This window comes from Dreissena polymorpha, chromosome 13 (assembly GCF_020536995.1).
Source record: "Dreissena polymorpha isolate Duluth1 chromosome 13, UMN_Dpol_1.0, whole genome shotgun sequence".
Lineage (NCBI taxonomy): Eukaryota > Metazoa > Mollusca > Bivalvia > Myida > Dreissenidae > Dreissena > Dreissena polymorpha.
Window position 1 is genome coordinate 56,327,160 of NC_068367.1, and position 16,554 is coordinate 56,343,713.

General features: G+C 35.6%; 1 protein-coding gene across 9 annotated transcripts in view; it reads left to right on the forward strand.

The window, feature by feature from the left end:
* LOC127856225 (SRC kinase signaling inhibitor 1-like) overlaps positions 1–16,554 on the forward strand; it is a 250,653-nt gene that overhangs the window by 87,534 nt on the left and 146,565 nt on the right. For 7 of the 9 annotated variants that reach the window (XR_008037915.1, XM_052392316.1, XM_052392315.1 and 4 more), the window contains 2 exons: positions 8,527–8,626; positions 10,763–11,000. Coding sequence is in view for 8 of the 9 variants with exons in the window: in XM_052392316.1 (XP_052248276.1) it covers positions 8,527–8,626; positions 10,763–11,000 (338 nt within the window). In the remaining variant the exon portion in view is untranslated. The remainder of the gene's footprint in view (positions 1–8,526; positions 8,627–10,762; positions 11,001–16,554) is intronic. The other 2 variants (XM_052392317.1, XM_052392309.1) reach the window with 1 other exon arrangement.

Sequence of the window (16,554 nt, forward strand, 5' to 3'; positions counted from 1 at the left end):
ATAAAAACTAGAAATGGCGCGGCAAAGGCCAATGCGTATCCCCACGCCGCATGTTTGACCCAGGGGGCACCCCAGGATTGGTAATGGGGCCATGCATGCTTGAGATTAACCGTATTGTCATAAGAGATGTTCAGTATCAATTGGAAGTGAATCTGTGTAGAAATAAAGAAGTTAATGTAAAATAACATATAACAAGAGATGTGCGAGTCTCTCCAGTGCCCCCATGTTTGGCCCATCTGCTTAGCATCTGCATCCAGGTCACAGTCTCATGTGTTTCTTGGCCACCCTCTGTTCCTTTTCCCTTGGGGGTTCCATGTGAGAGATTGCCTTGTCGTATTGGAAGCAGGCTTGAGATGGGTGTGGCCTACCCACCGGCAACATCTCTGAAGGATGTCTTCTTCATCTGGCTGCTACTTTGTTCTTCTCCATAATTCTTCGTTGGAGATCTTGTCTGGCCAGCGGATCTTAATGATCTTCCTGAGGCAGGCATTGATGAAGACCTGTATTTTCTTTATGGTGGTGAGAGTTGTTCTCCAGGTCTCTGCTCCATAGAGGAGTAGTGGCTTCACAATGGTATTGAAGAGCCTAAGCCTGGTGGTGATGCCAATCTCACTGGATCCCCAGAAGTTCTTCAGCTGATGGAAAGCTGCTCGTGCTTTACCAATGCGGATTCTGACATCTTCATCTGTTCCTCCCTGGTTGTCCAGAATACTGTCGATATAGGTGAAGCTGTCCACCTGCAGTGCCTCGCCTTGGACTGTACTGATGGTTGTGTTGGTCCTGAACACATCTGTTGATGGTGAGGCCCAGTCTAGCCGAGTTGTCCACTACCATGTTTGTTTTAATCAGTACCAATCAACGAAATAACTCTTGATTGGTTTGATTGGTTTGTGTGTTAAGCCATTGTGACCCAATCAACAGCAATGGTATTTGCATCGACTGAGAGATGTTAGTTTTTCATCCCTTGTTTTTCTTTTTAACCCTTGATTCTTGATATGAAATTAGCTGAAGATAAAGATAAAAGACAGCAAATAATTATGCAGTTAGGATAATTGAGTAACATGGTTTTGTTTGTAAGGAATATAAAAACCGACCTGTATTCCATATTGTTATTCAAAATAGATAAGGGAAAGCTGAAATAGTTGTGTTAAAAAATAAATTTTTGATTATATCAAAGGAAGTAATGGGAAATCTAAATCGCAGTTGGCCGATTTTTTATCGACATTGATAAAACACAGGTGTGTTCATTTTTAAATTGTTCTGTCCTTCCAAAATGTTGTTTGCTCTGGTCTGTTATGTTTTTTAATTGTTGGACATATATATATGTTTTATTAGATTTTTATGCAGCTGACAACCTATTGACAACATTAGGACAAAATGTTCATTTATTTGGTTCTCCTTTTGTTTCATTCTAAGGATTAATTGTTGAGTCAGCTGGATCAGTGACTTTTTCATGAAAACTAAGCATTAAGATCAAAAGTCCCACTGGTGGTCCTAATGGTGAGGTTTCACTGTACTTATCTGTCCTTAGTGTGTGGCGAGGTTTCACTGTACTTATCTGTCCTTAGTGTGTGGCGAGGTTTCACTGTACTTATCTGTCCTAAGTGTGTGGCGAGGTTTCACTGTACTTATCTGTCCTTAGTGTGTGGCGAGGTTTCACTGTACTTATATGTCCTTAGTGTCTGCTGTTTTCTGTATATGGGAATTAATGGACATAAGTGCTTGACATCAGTATTGATCCTCTACAAATAAAGTGTTTTCTATTGATGTCTTCAGGGAAATTTCCAGATATTAGATAAAGGGTCTAGTTCTGCAAAATAGATGTTTCATGTTTTTGTGGCATCAGCATTAGAGAGCTAAGAAAATGATCATGTTTATTGACCACTCTATTTGAAACTATTTATTGACCACTGATGTTGAGAGACTTTTGTTTTACTGAAAATTGGAACACATATACAATGACCACATCAGGATAAATATCTAAATTGATTGACCACTTTGATAAAAAGAGGTTTGCTTTGACTACTTCAGTATAAATAAAAAGTTTCATCATGACCATTGAAGTTAACAGATCTGTTCACGGACAACTATTGGATATGGGCATTTGATTAGGCCAATACTTTTCAATGGAATGCATTAAACTAGATGGCTGAATGAATAAGGCATAGACCGGTGCAAAAATGGCCATTTTATTGGAATCTCGTATCTGGTGGGTGTGTGAACTGGCCAGCATACGACACTTTGTTCCAGTGCATAACTGTTCAGCATTGATGACTTTTAAATACATTGCAGATGATAAGCATAATGAGATGGAGTGAAACAAAAAAGGAACTAAATTTAGGGTCCAGGCACTATTCAAGGTCGAGGGCCAATATAAGAATTCCTTTGGCCAAGATCAAAGTGCAACATCCCCATATCACTGTTTCTTCTACATGACATTGTGTTGGATGGCATTTTATTAGGTCATTGACAAAATTCCATAACTCTGACATGCAATTGTGTAGAACTTGATAATGCCCCTTTTTATGCCCTCGGATCGAATGATCAGGGGTATATTGTTTTTGGCCTTTCTGTCTGTCTGTCATTGTATGTGTCTGTCGAAAACTTTAACCTCGGTCATAACTTTTGCAATATTGAAGATAACAACTTGATATTTGGCATGTATTTGTATCTCATGGAGCTGCCATTTTGAGTGGTGAAAGGTCAAGGTCATCCTTCTAGGTCAAATGTCAAATATATGGCTTCAAAGCGGCGCAGTATGGGGCATTGTGTTTCAAAAACACAGCTCTTGTTGTGCTTAGAAATTATATATATATATATATATATATATATATATATATATATATATATATATATATATATATATATATATATATATATATATATAAACAATATTCCTCTCTGTAACCACAAGTGTTAGGGGTAATCGTCTTCCATGAAGTTTTGTTAAAGTCATGTTCCTTGGGCCAAAATTGTCCCTGCCTGGGTTGTAGGAGTTACATTTTAATGTTTGCAAGACAAACTCCATATCTCTATATTTTGTGAAAGGTATTGAAAGAAAATGTTAAATATGTGTTTAGGATCTTATTCAAAGTAACTGGCCATAACTTAAAACTTTAGCTAGCCTTTTAAAAGAATAATTCCCTCTTTGTACAATGAAGGTCATGTTAAGGCATTTGTGGAATATGAAATTTAGGATAAGGTTTGCATGCGGCAAGTGCATTTCACTGTAACCACTAGAGATATTAAATTGAAACTTTGCACATAAATGTATTACATGTATATTCAAGATCTTTACAACCGTTCACTTACCAAGACCTGTAAATTCGTCCAGTCTTTAAGCATGCTGATGGCCCCTTTTGTGCTCGGAATCTTCAGGTTAAGGTTTGTGTGCAAGTTGAAATTTAGGTTAAAGTTTTCATGCAACAAGTACATACTAAGCTGTAGAGTCTAGATATATACAATTGCAACTTCACACATGTCTTTGGAATCATCATGTATGGTCACTGACCACGGCCCATAAGTTGCAACTTAGCAGAATTATGCCCCTTTAATTGTACTTTTTGTGAGGAAATTCAGATAAACGTCTGTGTACAACTGAATTCTAATCTATTTCTCACATGGAGATTTACCATGGAAATGCAAACAAGGCCAGGTTGGTCAAGGTCACTGTATCTCAAAGTAGATAAAAGGTTTGTGCTCATTAACTTCAGGATGGATGGAGATATTGTGCTTAAATGTTTTTATGCCCCCCAGATTGAATGATCGGGGAAATATTGTTTTTGGCCTGTCATTCTGTCTCAAAACTTTAACCTTGGTTAAAGTTTTGCGATAACTTTTGCAACATTGAAGATATAAACTTGATATTTGGCATGCATGTGTATCTCATGGAACTGCACATTTTCAGTGGTGAAAGGTCAAGGTCATCCTTCAAGGTCAAAGGTCAGATATATGGCTTCAAAGCGGCGCAATAGGGGGCATTATGTTTCTGACAAACACATCTCTTGTTTGTAGCTAGGTTACAGGCTGGTCTACTGCAGGATATCATTGTGGGCCAGTGCGTATGTTGCTTTATTTATTATTATTAATGTCTAGACCCTTAAAGGGATGGTTTAAAACACAAGACCCAAGAGGGATAGATTTTACACACATTTATTAACTACGGCTATCAAAGCTCAACTAACTAAATGAAATACAAGCATGTAACATACTGCCAGCTGCTATTGGCTGAGGCGGGGCTTATCATGCATTGCTGACCATTGCAGCCAGTTGGGTCAATGTTTTTTCACTGAAAATAGAAAAAGTTCTTCAGCTTTAGTTTGGATGGAAGTTTTGTAAATTAATTTTGTTTGTTGGTTGTTTTCATGCAGTCTTTGGGTGGAAATGACTTGTTGGGTCAGGACCATTGTTACTAAAAATAGAAAAAAATGTTTCTTCCAAATACCTGGAATGTGGATGAAAGGGTTATGATTGAATTTGATGCAGACTTTGCTTTCAAAGTTAATTAAATTTAACCAAATCAATTGGTAATAATTTAAAAATCTAGTTTTCTTGCATGGTCACATTTCTTATTTACATGTAAATGGATACATTGTCGGCTATAAATTGATGTAGACTATATAATTACTACAGCTAGTCAACAATTCAAAGATGTATTTTTGGTCATTTTATCAGTTGACTGAGATAAAAATGTTCATTATATTATAAAAGCAAAAGAATAGTCGAGCGCTGTTTTTGGACAGCTCATTGTGGTATTTTTGGTCAGAAGGTTACATTATGACGTAACACCGTCTGAATAATACCCTTGATGGCAGCTGTCAATTTGCCATGCATCCCAATATTGAAAGTGACAGTGTAACTCCTGGTTTTATGATTTATTTAACCCATTTATGCTTAGCGTTTAGAAAAAAGGCCTTGGCAAACAGCGTAAACCCAGATTAGACGCCGCATGATGCAGCGTCTCAGCAGGGTCTACGCTGTTTGCTTAAAGGAATCTCTGTGAGAAATATTCTAAATATAGATATAAATACTAGACATCCCTAATTTTGGAAGTAAAGTGATCCAATTTAGAAGAATGGGAGAGTCCACTAGGCATAAATGGGTTAATGTTTGAACCTTTCAGTCAGCAATGAAATGCCAGCTGTGTGAAGGCAGTGATTCTGAAAAGGAACTCGAGATCAATTTTGATCAATGCAAGCTGAGGTTATGTTTTGCACCGCTGTCTAAAGGGATGTTTTGTGCCTATGTACAAACAGCAATATAACATCCCTCAAACAAAATTTAATTGTATATATTGGAGTCAGCTGGTTGGTCAGTTGGTTTGTTGATCACTCTGAACTGTTTCTTTGTTGTGCTGCACTGTTCGTCTGTCATGCTGGACAAAGTGTACTCAAACACACCAACATTTATAGGTTACATTCCACTCACTCATTTCAGTCACTTTTTCAATTTAATCTGGATTACATTCAAACATATCTGGTGAGAAGTACATAATATCACACACAGGCAGCGGTATCATAAAATTACCCCCCCCCCCCCCCTACCCTACCCCCCCCCCCAGCTTACCCCAGGAGTTCCAGATTGTTAAATGTATACACAATATACACAAGATATGAAACGCATTATATGCCTATTGCAAAATGCAGCTGGATTCGTTTAAAGACATTAAAAGCAACGTGATTACACAACTAACTGATCTACTGTTCGGCTAATAACTTTAATATTCAATGAATTTCGACTTTCTCGCTACATGTCACTCAGTGTTTCGTCTACACATGTACACCATTTCAATTTTATAATGTGTCATCTGGTTTGTTGTTATAAGAGCCAGCATTGTGTTGGCCAATGATATGACATTTTACAACCGAGCATTCTGTCGACAATATATGGCAGCAAAACACAGACATGTAGCGAGAAAGTCGAAGTTCATTGAATATTTAAGTCAGCAACTGCATGAAAACATGCATGTTCTCGATGAAAACGGTCACGTCCCGTGTTCCACAATCTTTCAGCAATAGGCATATTGTGCGTTTCATACCTTGTTTATATATAATACCTATACGAGGGTTATATTGTCAATAACTGTCAATATTTGTTGTTGAAAAGTAAAACCATACACAATAGGTGTACATTTAACAATCTGGAACCCCTGGGGTAAGCTGACGGGGGGTTCTCGGGCGGGGGGGGGGGGGCCCAGTACACTGATGGGCAAAAAAGACAACACGCAATCTTTGTTATCACAATGGCCTCAACAGATTTCATACTTACCTTCAAAAGTTTCCAAAATAATTGTGTGATAGCCTCTTTGAACCAAAAGCATGACAAATAATGAATAAATTGCTAAAAGGGTAAATATTTATATGTTTCCCCTATATAGAAGTGGGGACATATTTTGAATATTGAAGATAGCAACTTGATATTTGGCATGCATGTGTATCTCAAGGAGCTGCACATCTTGAGTGGTGAAAGGTCAAGGTCAAGGTCATCCTTCAAGGTCAAATATATGGGTCAAAATTGCTCATGTAATGTCACTTCAGCAATATTGAAGCTAGCAATTTTATATTTGAAATGCATGTGTATCTCATGGAGCTGCACATTTTGAGTGGTGAAGGGTCAAGGTCAAGGTCATCCTTCAAGGTCAAACATCATATAGGGGGACATTGTGTTTCACAAACACATCTTGTTTATCCTCTTTTACATGTATATAATTGTTATTGTTGTTATTAACACTCATAAAGGGATGAACTGTTTAATCAGCAATGTACAGTTGATTATTTTGATTGACCTGGTATATTGCATTTAAGCGAAATGCCACAACATAAGACATGTATGTCTGCAATGAATGGTCAAGTTCTGACTGATTTTCCCGCAATAATTCTGGTCATTGTTCTGTTATAAATTGGAAAAGTCTCAAAGGTTAAATATGTTTATGTTGATTGCATTTGGTGGAAAAATTAGGATGCTGGCAATTATAAAAATAAGAGATTTGGTACCAAAATGAAGACTGGGACTTATGTTATTTTACAAAAATCACATTACAGAAAAAGATATGCTATTCAATTTAATATAGCTCTTGTTTTAAAGTTTGTTTTGCTTCAAAGATAATTTTGTTTGATTCATGTTTGCAACAGTCTTGTTATAATATGTCTCTATGAATTTTAGTGGGAGACAACTATCATATAAATAATTTGGGATATAAATGAGTTGGATGAGTTAAACACTAGTCTTTTATTAACCAGGTTTTCCGAAGGAAAAAACTGGTTATTAAATTGGCGAATGTCGGCGGGCGGGCGGGCGGGCGGAACAAGCCTGTCCGGGCCATAACTTTATCGTTCATTGTCAGATTTTAAAATCATTTGGCACATTTGTTCACCATCATTAGACGGTGTGTCGTGCGAAAGAATTACGTCGATATCTCCAAGGTCAAGGTCACAATTTGAGTTTGAAGGTCAGAAATAGCCATAAATGAGCTTGTCCGGGCCATAACTTTGTTGTTAATTGTCAGATTTTAAAATCATTTGGCACATTTGTTCATCATCATTAAACGGTGTGTCGCGCGAAAGAATTACGTCAATATCTCAAAGGTCAAGTTCACAATTTGAGTTTGAAGGTCAAAAATGGCCATAAATGAGCTTGTCCGGGCCATAACTTTGTGATTCATTGTGAGATTTTAAAATCATTTGGCACATTTGTTCACCATCATTAGACGGTGTGTCACGCGAAAGAATCATGTCAATATCTCCAAGGTCAAGGTCACAATTTGAGTTTGAAGGTCAAAAATGGCCATAAATGAGCTTGTCTGGACCATTACTATGTCATTCATTGTGACATTATAAAATCATTTGACATATTTGCTCATCATTATTGGACGGTGTGTCGCGCAAAAGAATTACGTCAATATCTCCAAGGTCAAGGTCGCCACAACTAAAAATAGATTTAAAAAAATCTATGTAACTATGAACAATCAGTAACAATGCACATTTTGATTTTGAGTTGTCTCTCTTTATCAGACTTTTTATGCCCCCGGTAGGGTGGCATATAGCAGTTGAACTGTCCTTCAGTATGTCAGTATGTGTGTATGTCAGTCTGTCCGTCCGTCCGAAAAAAACACTTTAACGTTGGCCATAACTTTTGCATTATTGAAGATAGAAACTAGATATTTGGCATGCATGTGTATCTCATGAAGCTGCACATTTTGAGTGGTGGATGTTCAAGGTCAAGGTCATCCTTTAAGGTCAAAGGTCAAAACCAAAAAAAATAATTTTTTATATTTCAAAGCGGCGCAATAGAGGGCATTGTGTTTCTGACGAACACATCTCTTTTTTTCTAATTTAAATCAATGTCAATTTTACACAAGGGGGTTAACAATACACATTTTGAATTGTCTCCCTTTATCAGACTTTTTTCAACTGAAAACCTGGTTTTTGTGACAATTTTGTCCCTTGCTACAAAGTAAGAGAATGAAGAAGTTAACACCTAAAAGTTCATGGCAAATAATTACAATATGTTAATCATTGTCTGTTTTAGCCCCTACACAGTCCATTACCAATGGAGACAGGACAGACAACTCTGATGAAGGCAGCAGTATAGGAAGGGGAGGCTACTCCAGTGCAAGAGAAAGATCCAGGTTGGGACGTTTGCCCGTTATATAACAATTGTAGCTAACAGTATATTGAAGTTTAACACTTTTTTATGTTCATTTGTTTTCTAAGAGACATATTAGTGTTACTTTTGTTGGAATCTGTGGCACTCTTTTGCTTATGCAGAGCAATAGTGTTTCCATTTTTACAGTTTCATACCTCAGAGGTACCTCAAAAACTTATCTTAAAATGAAATATATCATGATCACTATTTGTGTATGAAATAATTAGTTTTTCCGGTTTTACTAAAGATTTATTCAATGTATATTATTTTTCTTGTGTACTATTTTATGTGAAATTCCGCCCATAAAAATAACTTTCGGCTGTTCTGTCGATCAGATCCGCGACTTTCTTACGCTGGTGGAAAATGTATCGGCATGTTTTGTTTAGTTACAGCACGTGCATTCAGACGCTTCTTTTCAGATGCGTCTTTAATCCGCTGTTCACAAGTTTTTTATTCTTGGTCTGACATGCAATAAACTGGTCCTGACCGGTTTAGAGACTGCAGCGAATGGTTTATCACACCTAATCGAGATAAGAATGTCATTAGGGTGTGTTAGCATGTACACTGCGTAATCGATTTCATGACATGGGAATTTTAATAGCAAACAGAATCGGACAGACTGTTTGGGATTTTCAATCGCTCTTTCATGACCCCAATCAGTCTAGGACCGACAAAACCGAAAAAATATGATCCCTGATTATTGTAGTTAAAAATAGTATTACCTTGAAATTTGATAATAAGTAATAATCCAACAAAACGTTGTTCCATTATTTACAATATATGTCTTTAAGAGTTTGTGTACACACAAGCGTCCGCCATTGTTAGGAACTGTACAGGAAGTTTGTAAATAGGAACTAATCGATATTTTTCGGAAAATCATAGATAAATGTATTTGTCATTTCAATGCTGGGGCCGGGTAATAAGGGCAAATCAGAATTCAACTTGCGTAATACACTTGCTAAATTAACCGTTCAACTCCTCCTCCGTTCTCTGCAAAAGATTCGAAAGGCAGAGCTATGCACATGCTTTTATTTAACTGGATGATTGCCATTGAGGAACAAACACACGATTGGTTCAGCATGTTGATTGCTTGACAAAGGAAGCCAATTTTGTCGGCGAGAAATTTGTCGCTTTATTGCTTCAGACAGGAAGCTGCTTTCCTTTGATGACGTCAAACTATCAATTCACACAGGGTGCACATTTTCGGAAACTTTTACTGACTCTGTCCAGTACAAAAAAAACACTTGCTAACATTCAAATTTGGAAAAAATTATCAAAATAAAGCAAAAGGGAAGTTGATAAATATTATAAGATTAATTCGCGTCAGGTAAAATTAGACGTTTTGCGTTGTAAATTAGCGAGTTTTCATGACAACAACAACTAAAAAATACATTACCGCTACGACGCAGGGAGCACTACCTCGATTTGATTATTTCATGAACATTCTCATATGTCAAGACTTTAATTTTAAAGCGAGATTATATGATTTTTATATGTTAAATTGTAATACATTGATAAAAATATGTTACAATAACACAAAAAAGGCAAGAATTTTTTTTACATTGAAGACGAATTTCATAAAATGCAGCAAAGACAATGAGCGCCCCGAGCCGATTGTGAGGAAGATATTTCGTACATATTTATCTACAATAAAAGAAGCATTCGTCTTTTTATTAAGATTGGAGTTAGTGTTCGTGTGTCGTTTGAATAGATATCGTTGCAGGAAATTAAAATGATCCGTAAAACAAAATTGTGTCTTTGTGTCGTATGAATGAATCTGCACTAAAACTATGTTTAGATTCACATCGTACATGCATGATATACATGCTGGCGAATTCGACTGTACAGACGTTTTCGATTTCAGAATTAAATATCAGGCTTATTTGGCATTTTTCGACACATGTTCTTCTTAACTTTAATTTAAATTGAAATATAAGAATAATAAGTTTTTTGCACATATTATGTAAATTCATAAATATTTGACAAAATCGTATAATCTCGCTTTAATCATTTTTTTTTAGGAAAAAATCTCGACTTATGACTGAGTTTTTACGGTAACTGTTAATGTATGTTTTAACATATATAATTTTGGAATACAATTTGAAAAACATCTTATTAGATCAAGGGATCGTGAAAGTGCTGTTGGACGCGAGACAGATCGTGACAGAGAACGTCCCGGGCCCAGCTCTGCATTGCCAGATCGTCATGGATATGGGCCCAGGTCGCAGCAGACGCCACAGGACTACAGCGGCGGCGTCATCTCCACCCAGCCTAGGTCACAGCATGGAAAGAAATCCATCCCTAGACGGCACACTGTGGGAGGCTCTGGGCTTCTGAGTCAACAGGAAATACAAAAGGTAGGGCATGATACTGAAAGGTTACATGGCACTAAGTATTAAGGTAGTTTTTTATGTCCCCCACTATAGTTGTGGGGGACATATTGTTTTTGCCCTGTCTGTTGGTCTGTTGGTCTGTCTGTTAGTCTGTCTGTTTGCGCCAACTTTAACATTTTCCAATAACTTTTGCTATATTGAAGATAGCAACTTCATATTTGGCATGCATGTGTATCTCATGAAGCTGCATATTTTGAGTGGTGAAAGGTCAAGGTCATCCTTCAAGGTCAGAGGTCAAATAAATGTGGCCAAAATCGCTCATTTTATGAATACTTTTGCAATATTGAAGATAGCAACTTGATATTTGGCATGCATGTGTATCTCATGGAGCTGCACATTTTGAGTGGTGAAAGGTCAAGGTCATCCTTCAAGGTCAGAGGTCAAATATATGTGGCCAAAATCGCTTATTTTATAAATACTTTTGCAATATTGAAGATAGCATCTTGATATTTTGCATGCATGTGCATCTCATGGAGCTGAACATTTTGAGTGGTGAAAGGTCAAGGTCAAGGTCATCCTTCAAGGTCAGAGGTCAAATATATGTGGCCCAAATCACTTATTTTATGAATACTTTTGCAATATTGAAGATAGCAACTTGATATTTGGCATGCATGTGTATCTCATGGAGCTGCACATTTTGAGTGGTGAAATGTCAAGGTCAAGGTTATCCTTCACAAGGTCAAGGTCATCCTTATTGTCTGTAATTTAATTCTAGGCATTCTGTATCAGCCTTTTAATAAGCATGATACCATCTTAAAATGGTGGAGGTCGATACCATCTTACAATGGTGGAGGTCTACAAACGAATATTTTGTTTACTAACTGGCCTGAAAAAATCGATGTGATCATTACCATAAGACAAATCTTGACTTAAATAAGTGTGAAAATAGTTGCAGGAATGACATTCTGTAAATTATAACATTAATAACTTAAAGTCACATGGTTTGTTTCACATGAGATGGTTGTTGAATGACTAATCCATGCAAATGACTGTTGGAGTTTGATTTTAATACAGACAATTTTAAAACCTAAGAAAAACGAAAAATATATTTGTATGTCACAGTTTACATAAAACTCCCTCCTTATCCCGCTACTGTATTTTGTTGTAAAAAATCAGTGTTTTACCATGATGAATATTTTTCTCAGAAATCACATACCTTTCCATTGTGTCTTAAGACATGAAACTCACAAATCTTTCATGTTCAGTAAATCTATGTAAGAAAATGATTGATCTGCAAAATACTTCTGTGTTTATGTCTGATGTATGATGCTGAAGAGTTGGAAGACTTCACAATGTTTATGATGTTTGACAGGCTATCTGCCTTTTGTTGTCAGTGATGTTTTCCTTTGATTTATTACAATGGTGATTGTGTTTACCCTGTTTCTAGATTTTCACATTGGAGGTAAAAAAAAGGCTTTACTTCTTTGTTAAAGAATATTCTTTTACCTGCCTTATAGTAGGAACACAAAAAACTCTTTACGTTTTTTTATGCCCCTCGATCGAATGATCGTGGGTATATTGTTTTTGGCCTGTCTGTCAGTGTCTGTGTATCTGTGTGTCTGTCCCAAAACTTTAATCTTGGTCATAACTTTTTCAATATTGAAGATAGCAACTTGATATTTGGCATGCATGTGTATCTCATGGAGCTGCACATTTTGAGTGGTGAAAGGTCAAGGTCATCCTTCAAGGTAAAAGGTCAAATATATGGCTTCAAAGCGGCGCAATATTGGGCATTGTGTTTTTGAAAAAACACATCTCTTGTTTAACTCTTATTTTTCCTCTTGTTTACCTTGAACAATTTCCTGTCCTGACTCTATTGTTTTAGACACGTTTTTGCCCACAATAATTAATGTTTGACACTTGATTCAATTAGAATGAAGCTCTCTTTAATTAATAACAAAATGCATGTTTTGACAACCAGATCAGAGTCATATAACTTGGCAGATGGAATCAGGAAGTCAGTGGACAATTTTGTGTAAATTATTTAAATGGATAATCATTTACCGGTATACCAGTAATAGAAGAGCGGTTCACCTGCTGGCTTAAAGTGATTGTATAGTTGAATTAATTGCAGAGTAGAACCAATTATTTTGCTTAATTTAGAATCAACTGCATGCTATCAATGAGTACCAATTGATGAAAATTGCTTTTAGAATTTTGTTAATAAGCACTTTTAAAGGATTCAATGATTTATGCTATTGGCCCCAGCTAAAAACATCAAATGATTTTAGCCCTAGTTGTTGTTTAAAACAATAAATAACAAAATAACATCAAATAAATTATTTAAGTTTTTTAGTTCAAATATAAAACAAAAGTTCATTCGACATAAAATAAAAAAGCATATCTACAAAAAAATAAAAATAAAAGAACAAAATTTAATTAATTGTGAACAGATTGTACATGTTACATAATAAATATACTGTATGCTGTCAGGTATTTTACCTGGCATTTGGCTTTTTTTTTACACAGGGTTGATATCCAACAGTCAATGTAATAGGAATACTTTCAAAAAGTCTCTTAATTTTCAGACAATTAATTTTGGGAAAAGTTCCTTCTAACATTTTTATTATGCCCCCGGTAGGGTGGCATATAGCAGTTGAACTGTCCGTCAGTCAGTATGTCAGTCAGTATGTCAGTCTGTCCATCAGTCCGAAAAAACTTTAACATTGGCCATAAGTTTTTAAATAATGAAGATAGCACCTTGATATTTGGCATGCATGTATATCTCATGGATCTGCACATTTTGAGTGGTAAAATTTCAAGGTGAACATCATCCTTCAAGGTCTAGGGTCGAAAAAACAAAGTCAAGGGAAGTAATAAGCTTTAAATGGACATAGTTATCTGACCTGCCCACGTATATATTTTTGTTAAATAAATCAAAGCGGCGCAGTATGCGGCATTGTGTTTCTGACAAACACATTGTGGTCAAAGGTCAAGGTCATCCTTCAAGGTCTACGGTAAAAAATACAGATTTAAGAGAAGTAATAAGCTTTAAAAAGGTAGAAAATTATTTAATATTGAACATATCCACTTTATATATTTGGCATGCATGTGTATCTCATGGAGCTGCACATTTTGAGTGGTGAATCTACAGTCACGGTAGTGGCTTTTAATTATTTGCTACTAAACATAGAGATTTGTTACAGACAATTATTTTCAAGGAAAGTAATTTATATAATTATAAATCTCATATTATATATTTCCTTACCAAGAATTGAAGTTCTTTTCACAGTTACTGTACAGATTTATTATTTTGATTATTTATAACCCAAATGATTGATTTTTCAAAGTTTTTTTTTAATGATATAATTATAATTTCTTTGATGTTCATTACATACCTGTGGACTTATGTCCATAGATACATGATCAAATCTGGCTATGATCTCTTTTACACCACAGGCCTTGGTTGTCAGTGATGTCTGACAATGTCATAATTGACTGTGAGACCACCCCCCCTCCCCACGGTTGGATTAGACAAAACTCAAGGGAAGTAATAACCTTTAAAGGGAGATGATTTCTATACCTGCCAAATGATAAATAGAAATTTTATTTCAATGCGGCACAGTAGGGGGCATTGTGTTTCTGACAAACACATCTCTTGTTTAGAATGGACTGGCAAAGTGTGCTTGCAAATTTTTGTTATTGGAAATGTTTTAAATATTCTGTCAGGTTTATTATATTGTTATGGTAATCTACTGGAAAGTGCATATTTCAATTTAATATCAAGGTAACTATGAAAATATGATTGTCTCAGATCACAGCTTGTGCAAGTATTTGGATGTTATTTTGTGTCTTTTAACATGCCACGTTTCATTCAAATGATTCACAAGATCTTGTTGACTCATTATTTTCTGGAAGTTTTGGGCTTATCAGTTGAATGCTTTCACAATTCTCAGAGCTGTGAAAGACATCTTTCCTTTCACACACAAGACTAGTGTCTGGAACCTGTATGGATAATTACTCTGCTGGCCAGACACAATAGGTAGGTGCAAAAATGTGGAAATAATTGTGGATTTTACTGGCAGAAAGATAATTATAATTGGCATGTGATTGTCCGCCTGGTCACCCATCAGAATGTTTGTTGTTTCTTTTTTTTTATTTTGACCTTACGGTCAAGGATAACCCATGAAAGTGCAAGCACTTAAAGGCATCTGTCTTGTTGTCATCTCAAGAACCAAAAGTATCCAAATGTAATGACTCTAGATGCGCCCTGTGTGGTTATATTATTGAAGGGAATTCTTTTGATTTTAATGGCAAAATGTTCAAAATAAAAACTAATATGTCATGTGATATTCAAAATGTGATTTATGTATTATTATGCAATGGATGCAAACAATATTATATAGGTCAAACTGGCGATAAACTTAGAAATAGGCGATCTGTCCATGAACAACAAATGCGAGACCCCTCAACAAGACATATGCCTTTAAGTAAACATTTAGATGAATTTACATAATGAACCAAAATTTAAAATATTTCCATTTTATAAGCTATTTTCGAACAATATTTCAGCTAGGTTAGCAAAAGAACAACATTTTATACATGTATTTAAACCCAAATTAAATTTCATTTAATATTTATTGACGTTATGACGTCATAATTGATATGACGTTATCTCCATGACATTTTGACGTTGTAATATATTGTATTATGCCCTGATGAGCTATGCGAAACGCGTTGGCTAAATCAATATTTATTTAAAATCCCAGACACATGTTTTTACTTTTATTATATATATATATATATATATCTGCTGCATGTCCTGAAGAGCATTTGTATAAGAGAGGTTACATGGTCAGTTTCACATGCCACAGAGTTGGTTCCCTTTGAAATAATACAATATTTATATTCTTTTAAAACAGAAATCATTATTACAATACCTAACATGTCCTTGATATATTTTATACATAGCCTACAATACAAACAGAATAGCTGTTCTGTTGAAGGTAATCTTATCCATTAGATGCTGGCATTTTTGTTTGATCTTTATTCTCTAGGAAAGAAGATAATTAAAAGGTAATTATTCCTTGCTGAGAAAACATGTTCATGTTGATGGACATATGAATGACCAGGCTTTGTTTTATGACGTTTAGCAATATGTAGTTTATATGCAACAAGATAAAGGAAGAAAATAAGGCACTTTAAATGTACAGTGTTCATGGGTCATACATAAAAATCAAGATGTATTAATCAGGCTTGATTGGTCATTGTCGGCCCGGGTATTACTTACATGTACCCTGGTAACTCTTTAGTAAGCATTAATAAGCTGATATAAGAACTATAAGAAAACAATAAGTTTCAAGTATATATGAATTGGTATTACAGCTAATTTGACATTGTTTGGGAATGAAACATTTTAAGATAATTGCTATTCCCAGACAAGTAAAAAGGAGTAATTTGTAAATGAAGACCATTTTATTGAATTTGACGGTTTCATTTAAAGGGATCTTTTCACGCTTTGGTAAATTGACAAAATTGAAAAAAGTTGTTTCAGATTCGTAAGTTTTCGTTTTAGTTA